This window comes from Aythya marila (genome assembly GCF_965140915.1).
Source record: "Aythya marila genome assembly, chromosome: 5".
NCBI lineage: Eukaryota > Metazoa > Chordata > Aves > Anseriformes > Anatidae > Aythya > Aythya marila.
In genome coordinates, this window is record NC_139046.1 from 23,179,391 (window position 1) to 23,203,796 (window position 24,406).

General features: G+C 40.6%; 1 protein-coding gene across 2 annotated transcripts; it reads left to right on the forward strand.

Annotated features, from left to right (window-relative positions):
• Nucleotides 1–2,158: 2,158 nt before the first annotated feature.
• On the forward strand, nucleotides 2,159–23,991 carry CHKA (choline kinase alpha). Of its 2 annotated transcripts, XM_082761638.1 has the most exons (12): nucleotides 2,159–2,567; nucleotides 5,964–6,075; nucleotides 13,036–13,089; nucleotides 16,625–16,738; nucleotides 17,313–17,446; nucleotides 17,673–17,777; nucleotides 18,118–18,176; nucleotides 19,805–19,892; nucleotides 20,774–20,882; nucleotides 21,361–21,467; nucleotides 21,725–21,806; nucleotides 22,562–23,991. In XM_082761638.1, the coding sequence occupies exons 1-12, from the start codon at nucleotides 2,248–2,250 to the stop codon at nucleotides 22,619–22,621; spliced, it is 1,344 nt and encodes a 447-aa protein (XP_082617764.1). In that variant the 5' UTR covers nucleotides 2,159–2,247; the 3' UTR covers nucleotides 22,622–23,991. The 2 variants fall into 2 exon arrangements, with proteins under 2 accessions (XP_082617764.1, XP_082617765.1); XM_082761639.1 differs by lacking the exon at nucleotides 13,036–13,089.
• Nucleotides 23,992–24,406: the final 415 nt, after the last annotated feature.

The following is a 24,406-nucleotide window of genomic DNA, read 5'->3' on the forward strand; positions in this document are numbered from 1 at the left end:
CAGAAAGTTAGTTATGTTGTGGGGGACATATTTCATGTTTTGTGAAATCTAACCAACAATTTAGTGAATTCCCTAACCCACATTTACTTCTGGGAATAATGAAAGAAAGACTTTTTTTTAGAAGTAACATATTGATTTGCCTTTATATGAACTAAGCCTGCAAGCCCTTGTTATTACTCACCTCTATTCCTATCACGTGTTCCTCTGCTGGTTTGTTCTTTGCCTTTATTGCACTGTACACGTGTGTGGCTCTCCAGAAGATAGACTGTGTTTGTTGTAAAACATTCTGAACGATTTTCAAGTGAGCTACACCCTTTTCGTACATACAACAAGAAATCACAATGAGTTACTAATTACTAATACAGTGTTAAAATAATAAATGATGTAATGAGCAAAACAAATGGCTTTAGCTGCTTCCTTTAGGAAATATGTGCATAGACTTCATACAGATCCAGACTACGTATCGAAACGGAAGTCGTTACACGACTGGAGCCTAAGTTACTGACATTACGAAAAGGTGAGTGTGTTGTAATCAGAAGGATATAAAACAAACAGAGCCATGATTTTCGTATCTCCTTCCAAGTTCTCTGAGGCTTTGAAAGAGATTATTTGAGTATTAAAGCAAAGCTCATGCCTTGGTAAGAACAAATGTCGATGAAATGGCCAATATCAACAAGCAGGAGTTTTCGAAGTTAAAGTGGATAGAATACTCTCTACTGAGGAAAAACAAGCCATTTCACTCTCTGACTTTTCTGCCTTCTCTTTCCACATTAAAAGCAATCTAGAAAAAAAATCACTCAAATAACTCTAATTAGAAAGAAAACAAACCTAAAAGTCCTGTTTCCAATGCTGCAAGAAAGTAGTGTGAAGGTCAAGCATGTGGAAACAGAAAGGACAGTTTGAAAGGCAAAATTTTCTCTTATTTTCTGCTTCTTCCTGCACGTGCAGAAATCACTGGTGGTTGTTGCAGAATGAGCTTTCCATCTGTAGAACTGGTTTTTGGTTTTGTTTTTTGATATTTAACTATTCAAAGTGTCTTCAGCTACTTCAACAGGGGCCTGCAAAAGAAGGGGTTTCCCCCCCAGCCCTGAGTTGCCATCTCCAGCAGCCACTGCATCTTCCCTCTCCAGCACCCTAGTCCATGCTCTGATTACGGGATTTTATTTCCACATGAAAAGCTGAGGCATAAAAGGAAGAAAAAGGAATCTTCTGTTCCAGTTTGGCATCCCTGACCCATACCTCACTCTTCCCGTAAACTAGGGCCTGGTATGCCTCAGCCATGGCAGCGTCAGCGGTGCTGAAGCCACTTTGCAAGCGCAAAGCAGTTCTGAAGCCAGTTCTGGAGCTGCCCTTCCACTTCTCAAAACAAACCCAAACCCTGGGCTATTTGGGGGCTTTCCAGCACTGGAGTGCCACAGTGACGCACGGAGACAAAATGAGAAATAGTTCAGGGAGGGATGAGGGAAGGAGCATGCCACAGCCTCCCCCACAACCCCCAAATCCCATTTCATCAACCACCTACAAAACAACGGCAATTATTATCAGGAGAGCCCGCAAGCTCCTCTTCCCCACAGCAGAAGGCCATCAAAGGAGGGAGGATAACCGAGAGCGGACAAGAAAATGAAGGAAGCGCAGAGGCAGCTCGGAGTTTAAAGGTGATTTATTGCTTCACAGCAACACGACGAGAGGATTTCACACATCACACAGGGCAACGCTTCCCCCCCCCCAAGGGCAGCGGGGGCTCCCCAGGGCCACGATTAGCGCAGAAACAGCCCCCCAGAGCCGCACATGACGGGAACCCCCTGCCCGCAGTCCCCCGGCCCCCGGGGGTCTTTTCCCCCCCTCCCTGAGGCGGCCGGGGCCGCGACCATTGAGTGGGGTGGGGGGCGGCGGGCGGGGGGAGTCACCTTGCTCTGCACCCCCCACACGCCCTCAGGTAGGCTCGCCCATCACCATGACAACAGCCAATCAACGTGCCCCTTTCCCCTCCCCACTAAGGTTGGCCGTCCGGAAGCCTGGAGAAGGCGCGCACCCCCTACTCTCCCTTTCAGCCAATCAGAACGCAGAGAAAAAGCGCGAGGTGGGCGGGGCCTCGCGCCGCGCCGCCTATAAAAAGCGGCCGGCAGCGGCCGCGCGGCTCATTCGCAGCTGGCACTGGAGGTGGAAGGGTGGTGGGAGGAGGGGGAGTCCAGCCGCGCCCGTCAGCTCATCGCCCTAACGGCCTCCTCACCGCCTTTTCCCCGCACCATGAAGACCAAATTCTGTAACGGCGACGCCGACCCGTCCCCGCTCGGGCTCCTCCTCGGCTGCAGCCCCGGTTCTGCCGGCGGCGGGGGCGGTGGTGTTCTCCCCGCCGGTGGGCAGCCCCCTTCGGCTCTCCCTCACGCCGAGCCCGAGGGGAAGGAGCCCGTCCCGCCGCCTTCCTCCCCGCTGCCCCCGCCGGCCCGCGAGGAGGAGCCGCCGCTCGACCCCCGTACGCGGCGCAGGGCCTATCTGTGGTGCAAGGAGTTCCTGCCTGGCGCCTGGCGGGGGCTGCGGGAGGAGCAGCTGCGCATCGACCCCATCAGGTCAGTGCCGGGGCCGCCTCTTGGCTTTATTTCCCTTCAGTTTCCCTAAATTCGCCTCTCCGCGCCCCACGCCGCGCTCCCCCGGGGCGCCGCGGGCACGCCCCTCCACCCCCCCCCCGCTATTTCCCTACGGTTGTGGTGCGCCCCCACCCCCCGCGGCGGGTAATGGTGGGGTCCGGGTAGGGCAGGGAGCGCTGGGGTCCGGCCGCTTCCATCGCACCGCGGGGGGGGGGGGGGGGGAGCGGACACTCGGAAAGCCCCAGCCTCGCTGCATCCTCCGCCGCCATCTCGGGGGGTGAGGGGATGGACGGGGAGCCGCTCTGTGCCCCCAGCCGGGCTCCCCCGGGGAAAAGAGGCTCCGAGGATGCCCAGAGCCGCAGAAATGAGCGGCTGGATGCCGTGTGTCGGGGATGGGGAGCATCTCTGGCCGTGCCGAGCACCGCTCGTGACTCAGCGCGCTGACAGCTTGTGGGAGACTGGGCTTTGGCAGCCCCTGGGCGTGAGGTGGGGGAGTTGCGGCAGCCCTGAGGGATGTGTGCAGGATCCTCGCCTTTTTTCCTGCAGGACTGCATCGCCTTTCGGTGTGGCTGCCCTGTATGCTCGTCCAGCCAACGCTAGTTCAGGGTTTCGCTTACAGGCTGTGTGGTGTGTCGATGCGCAGTCATCCCACCTGATCAAACATCTGTGGTTTTAAAGGACACACTTGTCCATTATTCACCTCGGCTCACTCCGAGTTTGCCTTTCTGATCATTTATGCTTCTAAATATGTGGCTTTCCTAATCGTCCTAACATCTATCCTACTCTGTATTCATGGAATACATGCAAATACTCTCAGTCAGTGATGATAAAGTATAAAACTGTTGATGAAGATCTCAGATATATATGTGAGCATGATTAACTCCTTAAGAGTCAGTACAGAAAATGTATTTGTAAAGTACTTTTGCTCACTTGACAATGCTACTGACATAATAAGTTGTTAAAGGGAGAGAGTCTTTAGAAAAAGTGGCGCTGTTCCTAGGCAGTGTTCCTAGGCTACAGAAACCACCACACTGATATTTCTGTAATCTGACTTGCCTGATTCTGTTTTCATCCTTAGTAGTCTGTGCTGGTGACTCTAGTACTTTCTAAAGTCTTAGGTTTTAGCACAGTTACTACTGTGCTTCTTGGAAACTTCCTCTCTAAAATACTACTTGAGAAATTGCTTGGTATCTTCTGATTGGGAGGAAGAGAAGATGGGCTGAACTTTAAGAATGTGTTAGCTCACGGGAACTGGTGGTTGCATTTATTTTGGCAAAAGCCTTTTCACCACTGTAAGGAGAACACAGTCACGTTGGTTTGCAGATTCTGGTTTCACAACAGTTGAGCAGTGTGTGTTCTTCAGTTGCTACTGCTGTTTTGGCTGTGTTAGTACAAATGACGTTTATGAATGCCAGTTAAGTAAGTACATGATATCATAGGATGAGGCAGTCCATATTCTTTGTTTCCAATGAAGGAAATCCATGCCTAATCAGAATGCAAACATAAGTACACCTGATTGCTGTGGTTATTTGGGGAGGTTATGAATAGTTTTGAAAAAAGGTGACCCTTTTGGAAGTGCTTACCCTTCATTAATTGGTAGTAGACTAACTAGTAGCTTATCTATCTAAGGGTCCTTTAACTGTGTTAAGCTGCTGAGTACTTTTTAGAAGGAGCATACCTTTTATTACCTTCCTGTATTAATTTCCTTGATTAGAGGTAACTTCTAATGCAGGCAGTGTGTGTTCAAGTAATTTAAGTGTTCATACCGTGTTTGTTTAGCTCTATCCCAGTGTTTTTTATGAAGTCAGTTCCAATGTGTTTCCCTCCTACTTAAATACTGATTTTTTCCTTATGGACTTAGAAAAGTTGGAAGATGATTTTCAAAACCTGTCTTGGAATGGTTCCAGTGAACTCCAAAGTGTAGCTGGTATAACTAACCAGTGTTGATCCCCTCTGAAAGTAGGGTTTTGCTCTTCATTTGATACCCTTTCCATCTGGTTTTTCTACCTGTTCACCTTCATGGCTCAAAGTTACTCCATGTTACTTCTCTAAACATCTGTTTTTGAATGCCTGCCAAGCCACCTGGTTCTCCTCTGCCCGCTTTCTTGAGCGTGTTGCACAGCTGCTGTTTTACCCTGTTCTCCTGATTTTTTTTTCCTTCTCAGTCATTGGCTTTGTGTCTGTAAGTCAGCTTTTCTGTGTCATCTCCCCGTATATAACTGTCTGCCACTTAATTGGTAGCCTTCCCCTAAAAGTCTTTACTACTTCCACAAAGATTGTAAGAGAATCCAGAAAATCACTTAAAAATGTTGAGATGAGTATTGGGTTGGGGATAAATATCACTTGTAGCATGCTTCTTTACCTGGCTTTTAAATCTCTGCTTCCTCATCCCTTTACTGGTAGCTTCTGTGTTTGGATTGTATCTGTTTTTGAAGGGTGTCTCTTTAATTATGAGACAGGTGTTGCAGTAGAACTGATTTGCATTTCTGTTCTGCAAGTAAACCAGACATTCTGGTGGTACTCTCTCTACTGTAAGAGGAAGTAGAAATAGGAAAAAATCTGCTGCAGCAAGTGTATTTGTGATCATATTAAGAAAAATGGTGATGCATCTAGACAACATAGTAAAAAAAAAAAAAAGTTGACTAGACTGTCTGTAATGTGACTACCAGAAACCAAGGAAATTCACCTCTAATGTAGTATCTATTTTGTTTGATAAATCCATAGCATACAAAGACGCTGTCACTTTTTCCCTGATGATATGAAAAGCCAGTGTACTTGTGTAACCCCCAATGACTGAAGCACAGGTCTCCCCAGTTTGTGTCCTATCTGATAAGACTGGGTGATTTCTTTATTTTAAAGAATTGTTTCAAATTTAAAACTTAATTCTACTCTTAAAATGAGTCAGAGTGATATCACAGTATGACTTGCATCAGTACCACAGATAGTCAGCTTTTAAATCTTTGTAGCTAATTCTTGTAGTTGGCAGCTCAGTGATACCAGCTCTTAATTCACACCTAGTTTTGTATGCACTGCATGATGTGAAACTACTGTCATCTCGATCATTTGTGCAAAAAAGTATTTCTGACAAGACTAGTTAGGAGTCTTGAAAATATTTACATTAACAGAAGTCCACATCTTAGCTGTGTAATGTGTTTCACTACAGTTTGTTCATAGCTCAAACCGTAATGTGGATTACAGTGAGCTGTATGTTAGGAAGCATGGGGCTGCCCATCTTTTTCCTGAAGTCTTATGGATTACTGGTAGTGTTGGAAAATTGTTTCTCATGAGAGTAGATCTGTCATGTGTATAGGTATGTTAGTATGTCTCCATACATGCTCATCCAAATTAGATAATCACTAATCACCCTTGTCTTTGCAGAGGTGGCCTCAGCAACATGCTGTTTCAGTGCTCTCTACCCGATACCATTGAGACAGTTGCAGACGAACCACGGAAAGTCCTCCTGCGCTTATATGGTGCAATCCTGCAGATGGTGAGTACATAGAGTGCTTTGGGAGTGGGAGGGCTTCTGTAGCTTAATTGTGCTATGTTTGGAGATCTTCATCTGTGACACACTGCAAGTGTGCTGCTTTATCCATTTGGGAATGTTTTAGTGGCAGTGGGGTAGATTGTTAGCTTAAGGCAGTTCTTTATAGTTTGTTATTGCCTAGAACTTACACTCCTTTCTACACAGATCCTGACTGGCGTGTATCAGCTGAAGGCTCATTTGCTGTCCGTTTGATCAGTAATGTTTTGTTCGTGGTGTTAAGTTTGGACTGTGGTGTTTCAGAAAAGTTATTAAAATCTGCTTCTGTACAGTATTGTAGGGCTCTGGCATAACTAGCAAGATTGCAAGAGACTAAACCGCTTAATTTTAATCTTGGTAGCACTTACGAATCTGAGATTGAAGTTTTTGTCAAACTTAACCGATACAATGCTCAAGCATTTTCTCAGGGACATGAGTAACTGTTACTGGAAAACTTGATCTGTAGTGTTAGAATAAAAATCAAGCACAAACATCAATATCATATAGCTATCTCATTCCAAAATACGTTTTCCTAAGTGCGTGATGTGCCCCGTAGTTGGTGTAGAAACTTAAGACATTTACCAAAATCTTCCACTGTTCCTTTTCTTTTATCTGATCAGTAAAAATAGCAAAACGGAAATAACATTGAAATTTGTCAAGCCTTAGGAGAAATGGTTGGCAAATCCGTTTCAAATTGCAAGGTTTAAAATCAAGACAATTTTGTAAAGGTGATCTCTTCTAAAGCTTACAGGCTATTACTATAGGACTATACAGCAGATCTTTTCTTACCCATCTCTGCTAGACATTTGATTCTTCTGTAATAAATCATAACAAGTGTTTAACCTTACAAAAAATTGCAGCTTTGTAAAATTACATTTGGATGTTGTCAATTTGACTTTGAGGGTCTGGTTTCATTATCTATTATAAATTTGTGATATTTTCCAATACTCAGTATCTATCAAAGTTACTTGCTTTATCAGTTACTTGCTTTGAGTAACTGATCCAATATCTGCAGGAGATTGTTCTTGAAATTTCAGCCCATTCTTCCTGCATCTGCTGCCTTGATCAAGCATACTATCAAAAATACCAGTGATATTGTCACTTAACTGGCTTTAAAGTATTTTATTATGTAATGTGAGATACTAACTTTGCCATGGTAGCAAACTACCAGAAATATGTACAAGATCCTAGTGGCTTGAAATAACAAGGAACCCTTGGCTACAACACCATACGTGTGTTGAGAAAGTTAAACTGGTAAACAAGAGAAGTGTGTAGAAATTTATTAGATTCAGCTTAAATAGTCTGTCCTTTGGCTTAAGAGAAATCAAAAGCAAAGTGGAGGAAAAAAACTTTGGGAAACTTTTTGAAGTCACTAGGGTTGATAACATTTTTTCATAATAATGGCTTTAATGCAATGCTGACTTGATACGTAGAAGGCTTCAGTAGGATCATGGGCTGTAAAACTTACATAGTGATAGAACTTGTGTTGCCCAAGAGCTGTGAAGAAATGTAGCTTTTCTCCTTTTTCTCCTGTTTTTTTAAAGGAAATGTAGATTTCAGAGTTTGGTTGCCCTTCTCTTCCCTCAGGGTTTTTCTGAACTTGTCTTTTCTGTGCCCCTATTCACTGAAGAAATCAAAACAAAATTTTGGTCTCTAAAATCAGAGAACTAATTTGGTTTGAAAATTGAAAGTGTGTTCATAACTTTCTAACCTTTCTGCTCTTGGTGTTGAAGGATCTTTTGAGATGTCTAACTTCCTTTATTTCCATAGTGGCAGTGAAATGACTGCTCTTGTTGGTGCAGTTCACTAAAGGTTAAGTAAGCAGAGAAAGTCCCAAGGTAAAACTTTCAGATTGCATTGAGGTTCACAATTTTTGTCAATAAACATTTGTCTCTTCCAGCCCCTATACCTTAAGTACAAATTAAAATATAAGCAAACTGTTTTATTGGGGTATTTTGAAAGCCTCATTTAGGATTTGTATGAATTTCAAGGTGGCATAAACAGAATCTTATGACAAGCCTGTTGTCATAAGGGAGTGATTTGATAATTTTTTTTTTACTAATGTCACTGAAGCTTAAAGCCCCATAGAAATTAAGGGACACTGGTTAGCAAGTTGAATTCTGAGACCTTAATGTTAAAATTGAGACTTTGTTCTCAATGACTTAACTTTAACTGCCACTGGGTATTAGTAGTTACTGCTTGTTTGAGCCTTTGTAGCATGTTTTAACTCTTGTCCATTTTATTTCCTGTTGAAATTGGAGTGCAAAACAGTGATAGCAGCTCCTCTTATTTCTTGCTGTAAATACTATAGATCTGTAGCAATCCATACCAAATTGATATAGGTACAGTTGATGAGTTTAAGTTAAAACATTGAATAGCATAGATATGAAAAATAGATACCTGATACTAACTGAAGAGTGAATAATCCATCATTTTCTCCGAGCCACCTGTTAAAAGAACCTTTCTTTGCAGTTTGAAAATAGCCCCAGTTTGCTTATTATGAATCTTGGAAGACACAAATGTCAGTACATGAAACTCATCCAATATAAACCATGCCAGTTGGCTAAAGCTGCCACACAGGGAAGGCTCTGTGCCTTCCTCTGTCATAGCTGATATGTTTAAGCCAATTTTTTTGTGTGCATGAATGTTTTGGGGGGAGCTGGGGGGATATGAACTGACCTGACTTGGCCATTACTATGAATGGTCGCACTGGCATGGATGTTTCAAAATCAAGGACTTCTCTTGAGTATATCCTTGAGCAGAAATTTTTTTTTTTTAAGAGAAGAATTTGTGCTTGTGACAGGTTAAAGTACTAACCACATTAAAACTCAAATGTTTGAGGCACAATGCAGATATGTCATACATTGGAAAAAGGGAAATGTCTTACTCTGCTGCTTATATTATTGCTCCAGCTTAGTAGCTAAATTGAAAGGGGAGCATTGAAAGTAAAACTTCCTCATTGCAAAATGGCATAACTGTTGGCTGTGTTCAGTTAAAACAACTGACACAAAAGGTTCTCCAACAGTGGTATTTAACGTTCAGACTTGAAGATTGGATTTCATACAGATCACTGCAGTGGTTCTACTTAAATTCAGAACAATCAAAAATTCCCAAGTCTTAGAAATGCCAATAGGATTGCAACATGTGCTAGCGTCAACAACAGAGAAGCACAAATTAAGGTGAATTTCTTCAAAGTTCACCTATCAAAAGGTAAAATGGGAATTGATTCCCAGTCTTCTACACATGTCAAAAGAACCTTGAACTCCGATTCACTGGGGCTCTGTTACTTTGCAATAGCCAAACCAAAATCTTGTATATAAATGAGGAATACCAAACCAGTGTACCTAATTTTCATCTCTGCTCTCTCAACTTCTCTGTGAGCAGACACGGAATAAGTATAAATGGTTGCCACTGTTCTGTGGTAGATCTTTTCCCATACCTGCCTTGCTGCCTTTTATTTTTTTTAACTAAATAAAATGCAGACTGCTGTGTAACTGTAATTATCAACGTCTTCTGTGGTTGTTGGTGTCCATGTCTGTTTGTAGCATGGAGTAACTACAAATCCCTGGCACTGGCAGACGGCTTGAAAGAAACCAAGCACCTCTTACGGGGATATATTTGTGTTGGGTGGAGTTAAGGGTGTTCTGGGGGTAATGTACCACTTTAGTTGTATATGCATGTGTTCTCTGCTGCAGGCTTGCCCATGCGATCGTGCCTAGAGCACTCTGGTTTCCAGGTGACAGACACGATTCACGGTATAGTATGAGATCTCTGAAGTTGGAGCGTTCTCTACAGCTTTCATTTTCTTTAGTACTGGATTTCATTTGTTTAAAAATAAGGCTTATGTAGCACCAGCTACTGTCTGTGCATCTGAATGTTTAGTGCAATAACAAAATACCAAAATACTGCCCCTTCCTTTCCTCTGCTCCCTCATAAGAGAATGGTAACTTGAAATGAAGAGGATTAGAGATGTCTTTGTGGCTTTTGTAAGACTTGAACTGTGAATATTTCATGCTCTAGGAGTTCAGCAGGCTAGTTTCAGTTCCCATCAGTGATCAAGGGCAGGTCCTCAGGAGAAGAAACAGGTATTGTTAAATCTAAAATTCGCATTCCTATCCCGTTCAAATAAATGTCTTCCACTAGCTTCTGAAATTAAAAAAGCTTCCCCTGCATAGGTTGCTTCTGTAACTTCTCAAGCAGTTCCTTTTGGTGTTGTAATTCCTTAGGATTTGAAAATAGTGCACTACCTTGATTTAGACCAACTTGAACACAAATACAGCTGAGTATATTCAAAAAAGTGGAGTTAAAACCTAAGAATTAAATTTGCAGGCAGAGCCAACAGTTATTTTAGAAAAAGGTGAAAGTTCCTCCCTCCTTTGTACAGAATTCTTCTGTCACACGCCATTTGGTGTTTTTATGTAGCGTTGATCTAGCTACAAGAGAAATGTGAGAATAATAAAATAAGGAGAAAGTGCTGGAAGAACTCTATTTTCTCTCAAGTTGCTAGAAGTGTAAGCACTGTCTGGTCATCTTTTTCTAGTCAGAGATCAGGTAATGTGGAGTGTCACCCCTTGTAGGACTTCAATCTCATACCTGAATTGTGCTGCCTTAAAATCAATGTACATGATCAGTAAATTGTAGAGACTATAAACAACTTCTGATGTTGTTGTGCATCTAGTTATCCTCAATTGCTAAGACTGTAGTGAGATTTATTAATGTGCTTTGAGAATAAGCCTTATTGCAGCAACAGAACACTGAACTATTTTAAATAGGTTGCTCCCAAAGATGTAGACAGCATGCCCCTTACTAGTTGATATTTCTGTTTAGAGGGAATGATTAAAAACCTGGAGTTACTTAATTGTTCTCTGGGGTAAATAAAATGTCCTCATTGCTGTAGATGTAAATAGCTCCCAGATTTTTTTAGTTAGCGTGCTATTGGAGTTTCAGCCAAGAACACAAGCTAGAAATGTAGATGAAAAATGTCATGGTATGAAATGTTTGAGTTTAATTCTTAAATTAAAATTCTTGCTATATAAAACTGCAACCTGCTTTACTTTGTGTTCCTTGACCACATGTACTAGAGGCTTTCCTAATTCTAGGCTGAGTACATGGCCACTTGTGAAGACTGATCCTCTCCAAGCTCCCATTCACATTTTCAAGTTATTTACAAATTACTTGATATTCATTCTCATCTTGACAATAACGCTCTGTGCTGAGGGAACAGAAAAGAGGAAGGGATGCTGCAGAAGTCTCCTTTTCTGATGACTCTGCGGTGCACATCCCTAACTGCCTCTTTCTAATGGCACGGTAGGTGCCATTGGGATATCTCCAACGCTAATTTGAGGTGGACTCGTAGAACTGGCTAGCTCTTTACACAGTATGACTTCTGTAAAGCGGATGCCAGTTCAGGTTCTAGGGAAAAGCCTAATCTGCTTACCTTCTGATGAACTGACCCATTCTGAGAGCACCATTAATCAGGAAAGACTCCTGGATGGTGAGTAACTTTCTGACTGTTCAAGAAAAATCTGTAAGATGAAATAGTGGTATTGATGTAGGACATGCTTGTTCAGAGAAGCCCTCTGTAAATTACTTTAATATTACTGTGTAGCTACACATTTAGCTTTAGTGAATGTTTTGACTTTATTAATTTCCCTGAAAGGAATATAAACTAATAGTAGTTCTCCTACTGTCTTGTTTTAAGCTTATTGTCCTAGTGGAATGGGAAGTACTTGCTGAAAGACCATCGTTTCCTGTTAACTATACTTCTTCTATAGCTTCTGAAGTACTGTAACTGCATAGCTTGTGTAAATCATTAGCTTGTTGTACTGTATTTAAGGCAGCTGGTGTTGCTTAACTGTATTCTATTAAGTTCCTACTTCCACCCTTGTTTTGGACATGTTAGAAGGTTGGAACAGAAAGGTATGCACCCGGTTCTGGCAATGAAATGCTTTTGTTCAGAAGGTGGAGATGCAGGCTACCTTTATGGGCCTCTGAACCTAGTCTGGTTTAAACAGTCAGCGGTGGAATTGCAACATAAGTAGCAGCCACAAACTGTCACTAAATCTAAGCAAATACTTGCTTTCTCTTCTCCTTACCTTCAGACCTTTAAAGGACAAGGTTTTTTATCGCATCTTGAATTTTAAATGTGCAGCTCCATTGAAAGTATGTGCCACTGAAGGTTTGGGTACTGAGGGTATGTTGTAATAACTCAAACTGCCTTGTAATGACCATTATCAAACCTAACACAATTCATTATACATGGAATTGGTTAAAGTTTTGCTTGATTCAGCAGTAAGAGCTGCAGTATACTTACACTTATGTGGGCATTTAATTTGAAGAAAAATCCTGGACTTGCACAGCCGGTGCATTGTGGTCTATGCACATATAGCCTGGACAGTCTACAATTAAGAAATCCTAGCCATGAGAATTTTGGAAAATAAGGTAGCTGCAAGTGCTTTGCAAGCCTCAAAACATGCCTTTACTAATAGTCCTTCTAAAGCTTTTATGTAATCTATGTAATTTATCACAAGTGCTTTAGCTGCAAGAGGAATGTCATCCTAGATGTCATTCAGAGGAACTGAATTTTCTCTTAGTTAAAAACATTCCTCTAAGCTTCTGATACATTGAACTCCAGTTCTGAAATACTGGGAAACAACAAGAAGAAAAAAGCTGAAACCCAGCTCCTGGGCTATTTATGGGAGTGGCTTGGTCTCAGTGGCACATCCTTTCGAAAGGTTTTGGAATTGGTGAAATAGTATTGTGGTCAGAGATGAGATGGATACTAGTGTTGTAGTTGTCACAGATCAAGACAATGTTGAGGCATCTAGTTAACTGTAGCTGGCACTTCTACTCCCTTTGTTCTGGTGGTTGCAGGTTAATCATGTTAAATTTCATCTTCTCATTGTGTTTGTTTTTTCTCATTCATAGAGGTCCTGTAATAAAGGAGAGTCTGTACAGTCTCAGAAGGAAAATGACTTGCAAGTAAGTAATTAAATTTGCTTACTTGACAGAATTTTATAAGTAGTAGAGAAATGTTACGAGTCTGCTCATTCTGAACCAGTAGTTAGTAGTAGCCTGGTGTCTGGGCTGGATTTCTAGAAACCATAGAGAGTAATAAAGAAAAGAAATCTATTTCTTCACAGAAGAGACACAATGTGAGTATCTGTACATAGTTTAGAAAGATTTAAGCATTCCACATTTGCACTAAACATCCCTATTTCAACACTAAATGGCTTTTTACTGATTCCAACCCTTATAACACTACAGCTGTTTTGGGTACTAGGCTCTTTATGTGGTAGAGGAATACTGGTACTCTGCTTTACCTAATCCATACTTTATAATCATTCAGCTCTTCTGAGGAAAGTGATACGGAGCTGGAGAGAACTTCATTTTGAGCACAAAGTGGTTTTGATTAGCATAGAATTTGGTAGTTTAGATTTCTACCCTGATATTTCTCCAAAGAAATATCATTTTGGCATGTTAGCCAGATGCTTTCCTTGTCACTTCTCAGTTCTGTAATAGTTCTGGTAGTGATGAGGGAGAAGTACATCTTATTTAAGTGCTGCTTTTTTCTTTTCTGCTTTTTACCTTCTGGGAATACCATCTGAAAACAGTTCAAGCATTTATTTTCTAGTGAGTGGAAATCAACTCAGCTTAAACTGGCTTTAACGTTGTTCATGAGGGACTACTTCTGAAGCTTTGTTGAATTTTTAGTTACGGAGGTGATTTATTTATTTATTTATTTATTTTACAACCCACCACCACTAAAATCCAATAAAAATGTTCCTGAACTTGTAAAAGAAAACAAACCCCACCCTGGTGCCAGCAACTCAGAAGTTTTGCAGTACAGGAAGCAAGGCTTTGAACTTCAGAGCTGTCTTCATTTGTTGCCTGAAAATAGTGATTCTAAGATGTGATCAGTGCTGGTAGACTGTTTTCTGCTAGGAACTCCATGTTGCTGGAACTTCACTGTTGGATTGGTGAATTTAATTGTTTTCAGGAGACACTTGATAATTTTCTTGAGTCTAGGTAAAAATTGCAGTGAGATATGATCATAGGAGTCCATGGCATACTCTGGAGAGAGCTGTTTATTTCCACACCTGTATTTGACATTAGTGTGTGGAGTGGAGGTCCATCACATATTATGAAGGAGGAACCCTGGCACCAGAGATGTGTAGATTATATTACTCCAGAGCTCTCACTGTCCTTGTTCTCAAGTGACCAGTCTTAGAGCAGTCAGTTCTTTTGCTGCTTTGTTTAAACCTTTTTCCTCTTAAGAGCCAGGCCCCAGAGCATTTGAACTCAAATGTCATCGTGCTGCTGCTGTTAGGTAGTGTTTGCCTATACTTCTATCTTGAAGCAGATTGTTCATGGAGAGAGGCTGTCATTAATACTGCTGAAACAGAAGTTTACAAACTTGCAAGCACATAGTTTTGGATTATTTTAATGTTCTAAATTCTAGAGTGTTTTACATGACAGGATTAGGCAGACACATGGCAGAAGTAACCCAGAAGTGAACTGTAAGTAAAAGGAAATCTCACCCTTTCTGGTTGTCATTCCTGATGTATTAAAGAACATCTTGAAAAGGAACAGGCACATGGCTTGTGAAAAACATGGCCCCTCTAAGCTCTGCTATTAAAATATGACTTGAAGTTCTACTCTGTAGGTGAAGGACTATAGAAAAACACTAGGATTATAAACCATTCTAGAGGTTTTTTTTTTTTGTTAATGAATCATATATTTTCTTTGAACTTTCTTTGGGCTAAGGTGTCAAACTAGGTGGGTTCAAGGAATACATAAGTTTGAAATCGGAACAGAAAAACACTTCCCCTGCAGAAAGTGGATTGCAGTGACAGGAACTCATAGGGTATTCTCAGAGATGAAGGGTAATTGAGAAATCCGGTCATATCGGGTTATTCCTTTTCTTTGCCACTTGCTGTTATCCAAACATGGATTCTTCTAGTAAGATGTGGAAACAAGGAACTAACATCTTAGTGGACACAGCCAACAGGATTGCTCTACTCAGATTGTTAAAATGCCCTGTAGCTGTACTGGTAACACAAGTTTAGTGTCTGTTGGCACTGGGGTAGACATTTAGTAACCTACATCTAATTTGCTTTTTGGTCTTTAGTGTTGGGCTTCAGAAGTGAACTGAAAAGTTCACAGCTATAGTGGCGAGTGCATGTGAAATGATTAAAAGTATATTTTGGTGCGTGCATTCCTCCTCAAGGAGATGGAAAAGCCGTGGCGGACATGGATGTAATGCATCCATATACAAGGCATCGTACACTCTCAATTGATTCTTGATGGCCTTTTCACTTTTAACTCTAATAAAAACTTCAGAATGTTGTGCCAGTACTTTGTAATGAAATGCTAGACTTTCTTTAGAAGATACCGCAATAACAAGTGTAGGGGACAGCAATAAAAAAGCAATGGAACTGCCCAAAGTTCTCTTGGGAGTGGAACTTGAGTTATTTACTGTCTATTACTATCTGCAGTGAAGATAGTAATGCAAAATGCTCTGTAGTCCAGAATACCTGAGAGCTTTCCTTGTGTTGTGCTCTTACTGCTTATGCTTATAAGAATTGTGGGTCAGATTTTGAGGCAAGCTGCACAAATGGGGGAAGAATTAGCAAACCTCTAGGATTTAAGTACGGCTGGATGCCTGTTGATATAATGGCTAGGTGTACTGATTTATTATTTTGTGGCTTCTGTTTACTTAAAACTAATCTTACATGTCAAGAAAGCTGTACTTCAGTAGTTTGAGACATACACCATATTTCTATTAACTTTAAAGCCTTTGTATGAAGAAAGCTGTCTGGCCTGTGATAGCTACAGAACGAGTTTATTAATTTAAGGAAAACTTTAAGATTGAGGCATGTTTGAAGATAGCAAAGGAATAATGCTTATTCACACCCACTCACCCTCTCCTTAGCAGGAGTTTAAACTATTCTCTCCCTTTAATTAAAAAAAAAAAAAAAAAGACCTAAAATGTGCTTAACAGGCACAAATCCTAATTCATTCTTCTGAATGAAAAACTGGTTAGTTCAGTCACTTGCTTCATTCACTTGCATAATTAAAATGTCCTTTTGTAAGGCAGTGCTCCAAAGTTTGTGTTAAAATTGCTAAGAATAATATTTATAGTTTCTGTGATGTGCTTCAGTAGGATAAGCTGCTTCAGGAAATAAATTTGCAGAGTTCCCACAGGTTAGGGAGGAGAAAATAGTCTGCTTTTTGTGTAGTCTTCCTTTGACCTGGCCCATGTATTGGTATCGAAGTCATGCTTATTTCCTCCCCAGTTTTAAACTTGAAAGTAAAACATTTGTATTGCTGCCATGTTAATTACCACTTGTTATTAGTCAGGAAACTTGAGTTAGTAAAATGCCAAGTTCTCTTGAAGCTAGCCCTAAAATTTCTTACTCTGAAGCAGTTTAGCTATAGCATATACCTAAGTTATTGTTGTGGAAGCACCAGCTAATGTTATGTTTTGTTTTTTTATTTCATTTTTTTAATGAAGGGGGCAGAAGCCATGGTTTTGGAAAGTGTTATGTTTGCCATTCTTGCAGAGAGAGCTCTTGGTCCAAAGCTGTATGGAATCTTTCCACAAGGGCGACTGGAGGAATTTATTCCCGTAAGTTCTGTTCATGATTATTTATTGGGCTGGTAGTTGTTTTAATTGGTTGTGACAAGAAGGTCTCTGGACTGCCCGGAAAAGCAGGGATGTGGGAATGGAATACTTGGCAGTCTGTAGTAATTGCTGGCTGTAATTTGATACAGTTATACTGGGTGTTGGAGAGCCCAATTATAGCTCTTGCCAGGGAGAGATATCTAAAACCTCTTCAGCTGTAGCAGAGGCTAATAAATGAAGATAAAAAGGCTGTTAGATACCAAACATAGCATTGGAAGCTATAGGGTAACACTTTCCTCTAACAGCAGCAAGAGCAGGTACTTATGATGTTCTTAAATGCTTCTGCTCAGTCTGCTTTGAGGATATTCTTGGTGTGAGATTTGATATTCCCCAGGTCTTGATCTAGGAGGAAATTGACTAAGTTATAAGTAAGGTAGGCTAGTTAACTTGGCTTTTCCAAAGGCAGCAGTTCTGAAAGTTCATTTGGGATGGAAGAAAAGTGTATTGCTTGAGTACTATCTCATGCTAGTACTTGTATTTCTCAACCATGTTTACAGAATACTGTATTTTATTACAGAGCAGGAAACTAAATACTGAGGAACTAAGCTTACCTGACATATCCGCTGAAATAGCTGAGAAGATGGCTAGATTTCATGGCATGAAAATGCCATTTAATAAAGAACCGAAGTGGCTTTTTGGGACAATGGAAAAGTAAGTTTTATGTTACTTTAAACTACATGAAACAAGATTTCTTGTAAGCAGAGTACCCAAAAAATGTTCTGTAGTTACCCATGGAATTTAAAATAACTTTGGGGGTGGAGGGGCGTTTCATTTAGTCACTCTTTTAAACTTTCTTATTTTTAGTTTAAATCTTACTGTAATACGGGAAGACGTGTCTGTGACGTAAACACTGTGCTGTTTTCTCTATTTTTAACAGGTATCTAAATCAAGTGCTGAGGATTAAATTTACCAGAGAATCCAAAACTAGGAAACTGAACAAACTCCTCAGTTACAATCTACCCCAGGAAATGAAAAATCTGAGGTAAGCTTATCTACTATCTTCCACCTCACACAGTTTTATTACAAATGTGTATGTTTGCTCTAACACATTGAACAGCATAATACCCTATTAATTTCACTTGACAAGTTGGAGATTTTGTGATTCTGTGACCAACTTGAGTCTAATGTTACTACAAATTGATAATCACTTGCTGATCACTGTCCAACTTCAGTCCTGATCTTGTGCTCATAATTGAGGAAATTGGGTCTTGACAGAAATGAATAGTACTTAAAATTCTCACAGCAAAACTTGTCCTTTACCTGGAAGTTGAACTGAATGTAAGGATTTGTTGCTGACTAGGTTCTCTATTGCTGTTTTCTAGAGCTATGCTTGAAGCTACTCCATCACCGGTTGTATTTTGCCACAATGACTGTCAGGAAGGTGAGCTACTAATGGCTGTGATCAATGATGCATTGTTCAGCCTTTTTCTGATCATTTGTTTGCTCTCTGAGAGGTAGTCCCATTATCCTGGTACTGCCCTGGCAGCACTGGCAAGGCAAAATGCTTTGACTTTAACAGCCCTCCAAGACAGGTTATAGTGTCATAACTGTGTTAAACCAAGCGTGTGACCTGTACTAACACCTGCTGTTAGCGCAGGTCAGCTGATGCTGGGAGCCTTGGGTGATTCCTATCAAGACTGTATACCTTTCTTAGTGGTCTGAAATATGAGTAGGGTAGGATATCCCGTAGCCCTTTTGAAAGAAAAATAATGGAAAAGTACAGTGAATGGTGAAAATGGAGATGTGGAAAGATTGTCAGCAGTTGTCAATTTTTACTGATGAAAATGGGATTTTGTCTGGTTCTTAATTTCTCTGGGAGTCATGGAGGGAATAATACATTTTCTAAACCAGTTCTCCAAGGAGGTGAGGAAAGAGGAGGCAGGGCTCAAGGTGCTGAGTATGCTGTGCCGGGACTTCCTTTACCCTGTATGGAGGGTAAGCTGGGCTGAGCTGGAAGGATGCTGTACTAGGACCATATGTGGGGCTATCATGTTCTTGTGGGTCCCAGCCTTGGTAGCTAAGGCTGAGGAATGGGCCTGGAAAAGGGTTGTCCTGAGGGATAAGTAGCATGAGGTGGTGGTATGGGGGAAGCCACTGGTCTTAGTTCTGAAGAGCCTGCTCAGTAGTGGTGGAGTTCAGGCTCTTGTTGCTGGTGTGGGCAAGGTGTGATACCAGAGGAGTTGAGCATGACAGGGCTGGGGTGAGCTTTGCAAGTTAAATTTCCAAGGCAGAAGGAAAGTATTTGAAGGCACAGGGAAAAATACTGTGATTGCTCTGTTGGTGCAAAGGTAGGGCATAGAAGACAGGTGTACATATGGGTAGGGGGCAAACTATTAGAGAAATTAGAATTAGTATAAATTGATTTACTGGCAGTAAAAAGTTATCACTTGGCACAGGCAGTCTCATTGACTTTTAGATGAGTTGTAGTGACAGTGAATTGAAAGGATGGTTAAACCACGTCATACAGCAGAAGGCTGAGCTTTTCAGTGGGTACCTGTTGTGCCACATAGAGCAGCAAAGTAATCAAGGCCATGGCTTTCAGGCTGCTAAAAAGCAATTCCTGTCCCAAGTGTTGTGTGATCAGCAATAGTGCTGTGCACATATGAGAGGTGCTGCATAATTTAGACCTCAAGCATTGAAAAGAAGCAATTCAGCAAGGGCTGCCAAGGCTGATGGTGTCACCTGATTTAGCTGCAAGCTAAACATTGTAATGGAGAAGCAGGACCCTTGGGGAAACTACTTCCCGGTCTGTACAGAAGAAAACCTTGCTTTCAGCTTCACAAGTTCTGTAGTATTTATCTCAATTATCTCAACTTCCAGTGAGCTGGTGTATAGCCAGTGCAACTTGACTACTCCTTTTGTTCATCTGTGTGGATGTAAAGGATAACTGGGATGATCTGAACAATGGTTCTTAAAGTGGTGTTGCTTTTCTGTAATGTTCATGTGACTTCACTGAATATGCTGTACATCTTAACACTATCTTGCTTAATATTATCTTACCATTTTTAGGTAATGTCTTGCTTCTGGAAGGCAGAGAGAATTCAGAAAAACAAAAGCTGATGCTCATTGACTTCGAATACAGCAGCTATAATTACCGGTAACCCATTTTAGTCTTTTCTGATCAGCAAACATGTGTATTGCCTTGTAAAAGACACAGTGAGAGCAAGTGCTGCACTGCTGATTATCTCTTCATTCTAATGAGATGTGTTCTGTTCTTAGTGGTGGACAAGAAATGTAACCAGTCAAAACAGCTTTGGTCCTGATGGCTTTGCGTAGGCATAGCAGAAACAGCATGGTTGCAGTTGCTGGAGCTTGTTGGACTAGAGAGCCTGTTTATACACACATAGCTTGTCTGCCCATCAAAACTTCTTTCTAGTGGCAAGATGATAATAGTGGATTGCTTGTACCTAATATATACAGGAAAAGCTTTGCTTTTCTACTTTGTGAAGTTCTTTCGAATGGTTTTCTCATCTGTGCAAACAATGCTAACAGTGATCCTAGGATTTCTGTTACCCAAAATGCTTTCTGTTCTTACCTCAGTCATCTCAGTCGTGTGTTTATGGATGACTTAATGATCCCAACAACTCCACATATTTAAATGTTAGCAGAGTTGAAACATAAATAGAACTCTGAATGCCAACATATAAAAGTGGGGTGTGTTAAGTAGCTTGATCAGTATGATCTTGCCTGCAAGAATGCTGATGTTAGACGCATCTGACTTAGCTTTAAGAAGTAATGCATACTTGGGTATTTTAGGTGACTGCATTGATGTAAAACTTTCATGGTAGAGTTTTGATTTATAACTGCTCATTTTTACTAATTGATCTTAACTTGCAAAAAAGGTGCAGTTCATCTCTACCTCCTTTTGCAAAAACTGCAGCAAGTTCTGAGTAGCCTTGTGCTATTAAACTTGATTTTAGGCTTGCTTAAGCAAGAACAGATGACTAGTGTGTAAATAAAGGCTTTCTTTTTTTCCAGAGGTTTTGACATTGGAAATCACTTCTGTGAATGGATGTATGATTACACGTATGAGAAGTATCCATTCTTCAAAGCTAGCGCTCTGAAATATCCTTCAAAGAAGCAACAGGTAGGCACATTAAAATAAGTAATAAGCCAGAGTCCAGAGTTTTCAGATCTTAACCCTCTGATTCTGGTTTGGACTTGCTTTGTCACAAACCCTTTCTTCTATGACTTCCTCATGTATAATACTTGATACAATCCTGACTGCCTTGCTTTAAAACCTTACAAACTTCATTACAAGCAGCCATTCAGGATAGAGTATTTATGATTTGCCATGTAGATATGCACCACAAAACCAAAATCCTGTAGTTGGGGAGTACAGCACTGAAACAAGCTGGCAGTAACAAAATGTCAGTAGTATTAATATGCCTTTGGTAAACCAAACTTCCAAGCAACTAGTGGAGTTGCTGATAGTCTTAAAACTAACTTCAACAGTGTCAATGTTTGGAAAATGTAAATAACACATGAAAAGGCCTGCTAAGTTCTGAAAGAAGTCAAATATGTTTTGAGACAAATTTGTAACTTTCTGATTCCTTGCCTTCTAGCTTCACTTTATTTCCAGTTACCTGTCTGCATTCCATGATGGCTTTGAAAATCTGAGCAATGAAGAGAAGTTCAAGCTAGAAGAGGAAGTGTTGATAGAAGTTAACAGGTAACTTACCGTTCTCAGCTGTCTTGAAACTTCCATGCTGCCTGCATGTATACCTCATTGGGTGGAGAAACTAAGCTCTTTCCTTATGGTAAAGAAAAATCTGTCAAAGTCAAATATTAGACATGTGACATGCATTTAGTGGAGTACATAAAATATTACTCAGTGGGGGAACTAATGGAATCATTTGTAATGGGATATTGAAATAAGTGTTGTGACTATAGCTGGATATCTTGGTAAATACAGTCATGTTATTTCAGGTTTGCCCTTGCATCACACTTCTTCTGGGGTCTGTGGTCTATTATACAAGCAAAGATCTCATCCATTGAATTTGGTTACCTGGTAAGATCTTTATGATTAAAGTTTTAATTAAAAATGTATGCTCTAAGGAATCTGATACATCAGAGTAAATGAAATGGCTTTTTGACACAACTAAACTTCTAAGTGGAGTAACAAAAAACTTAAATCAACTCAGTACTAGTTTGTGCTCTTTCCTTAGCATGATAACACTTAAGATTCTATAAATTTCAGAAATGATTGCCATTGTTACATAGACTAGCCTTATGTGGCAGATGCTGCAGTGGCATGACTGTCTTGCAGTGCAGTGATTCTTCTGCAGTAAGAGGTCCCATGCAAGAGGGAAGCTACCATGCAGTAGGTGTGAATTTGTGAAGTGAACACTATCCAAGTGCATGTGTAACAGGTTCATATCTGTTGTGCAACAGTATCAATGGCAGGGAGCTTCTGCTTACAAATCAGTAATTCATGGTACAAGATGCTTAGTGTTCTGCAAAGTGATATAACTTTCAGGTATGTAGAAAATCCTGTGGGAACTGTTGCAGAAGCCATTCTTCTTAGTGAAATCCTGTCCTTTTAAAATTTCTATTCTTTCTGATGTTCTGGTAGCAGCTAACAGTGTTAGAGTTGAAATAAGACCGTAGGAAATTCTAGAAGCGAGACCACCTTTGGAGATCTTTCTCAAATAGATCTAATTACTTGAGCTGATGGATTAAAGTAACACAAATATCTTCACTGTTTCCCCATACCAAATAAAGAAACAGAACTGTTCACTGTATGAACGTTCCTTATTTCCCCAGGAATATGCATTATCCAGATTTGATGCATACTTTGATCAGAAGAAGAAGCTGAAGGTGTGAATGTGAGAGGAGCGGCCTGGTGGTTACTGTATGAAGAGGGCAGCTGGACAGAACTTTCACTGTGCTTAGGCTACTGTATCTGTAACGAAGGTGTCACTGAATTCCAGTTCCTTGGAAGGCAGGTGTACAATACTGAAGGCTGTATAGAAATGACTTGTTTACAGTTTCATAAATACATGGAATGCGGTGGGGAGGCAAAAGTAAAAATACAACAGTGCAATATCTTTAAATGCTTTTAATCTAGAAGGTATTTTATATTGTGGGAGAAGCTTACAATTAAGTGTCAATACCATGTGCATTAGAGCAAACAGTGTTACTCTGAGTATGTTTTCTAGGGGTGTGCTGACATTAGGGTGAATGTTGGAAGCAGAACAGCTGTAATGACGCATTGTAGACACTGCCCCTTAATGAGAAGGAAAAGCAAAGGAGACAACTGTTATACTGTGAAGTATCTTACTTCAAATCTTCAAATCTTACTGTGAGATTAGATTCAACATGCCCCGTGAACACTATCTTCAAAGCTGCTGATATGTTACACCACTTTAACCATAAAACAGCTAAACACCTTGAAGTGTTATGCTTTAAGGTGTTATCTACATAGACATGAATGTTTCTCTTAAGCTGGTGTGCCTGTGAAGTATGAATGAACTTTGAACTGGACATTCTGAAGGAGTTTGTCTTGAACTGTTCATTCCATATCCTTTGAGAACATGCTTTAGCCCGACCTGGTTGTCTCTTAAAATGCTGCGTCCTGCACAGGGGGTTCTGTGGGCTGGCAGCACTGGGAAGAGTGCCTTGAATTACTCCAGCTACTCCCCAGACAACTGGATTGACGTTGACAATACTTGTAATTGGAGCCCATCTCTCTTCTTGACTTGTTGCCACAGTATATGGCTATAAGGAACAGTAGAGCCAAAGACTGCGGAGAACACTTCAGGAAATTGCTGTTCTGCCCATCCAATGCTTATGTGGCTTGGGAGGTGCTTTTCTTGTACCTCCAATTTTCATGTTCCAGCAATCCAGTAAAGTGGAGCGTCTTGTGGAGAACAATAATGTGTATATTGAAACTTGAGTATAATCTGTGTACATGTCATCTAAAGATTTCTTTAGATTTTTGGGGGAACTCGTTTTATTTTGAACGTTGTTTGTGCTTTCTAACACTGTATTATAAATATAATAAACTTTTAAGTCTACCCTTTTTCATTTGTATAGCAAATACTGTTCCAAGCAGTTGAAGAAAATGTGCAGCATTTCATGTACTGTATAGCATAACTTGTAAAAGCTGTCATTTTATTCTCTAGTATAGAGAATCATTTTGCATATGCAACTATTAATACTTTATAATAAATATAAAGCACTTAAAAATGCCATAGTTGATATTCTTAAGTCTTCATTGTATTTGCAGGATAAACCACTTGCTGTTTCTAGCCTTAATCTGTGCTTGGAAGTACTTCCTTGATTACCTTAAAGGCAGACTAAGTTAAACTTCAGGCTCAATGTGGTGGGGTATCCCTTCTACTTAAATGCTCTACGTAAATCTATCTTCAGCATTTATTGTATAACTGATTACTATTAGAAAGAATGAGGTAGAAAGGCAGTATAGATTAAACCTATACACTTGCCTCTAAAGCTCAGTTTAAAGGTTTAGGTTTCAATGCTTTCCTGTCCCATTAACTACAGTAAATGGCTAATGGGTTGGTTTGAACACTGTCCTGTTAACCATGCTAAAAACAAAGGCGAAATCTGTGAGCATGTATTGTTTTACTGACATACCACATGAAGCAT

What these genes read in the sequence shown, in the direction of transcription:
- CHKA (XM_082761638.1), top strand. Translation starts at nt 2,248, where the DNA reads ATGAAGACCAAATTCTGTAACGGCGACGCCGACCCGTCCCCGCTCGGG. An exon ending in GTGTTGATAGAAGTTAACAG is followed by an intron (nt 21,468 to 21,724) that starts GTAACTTACCGT and finishes ATGTTATTTCAG; the next exon opens with GTTTGCCCTTGCATCACACT. An exon ending in CCATTGAATTTGGTTACCTG is followed by an intron (nt 21,807 to 22,561) that starts GTAAGATCTTTA and finishes TTATTTCCCCAG; the next exon opens with GAATATGCATTATCCAGATT.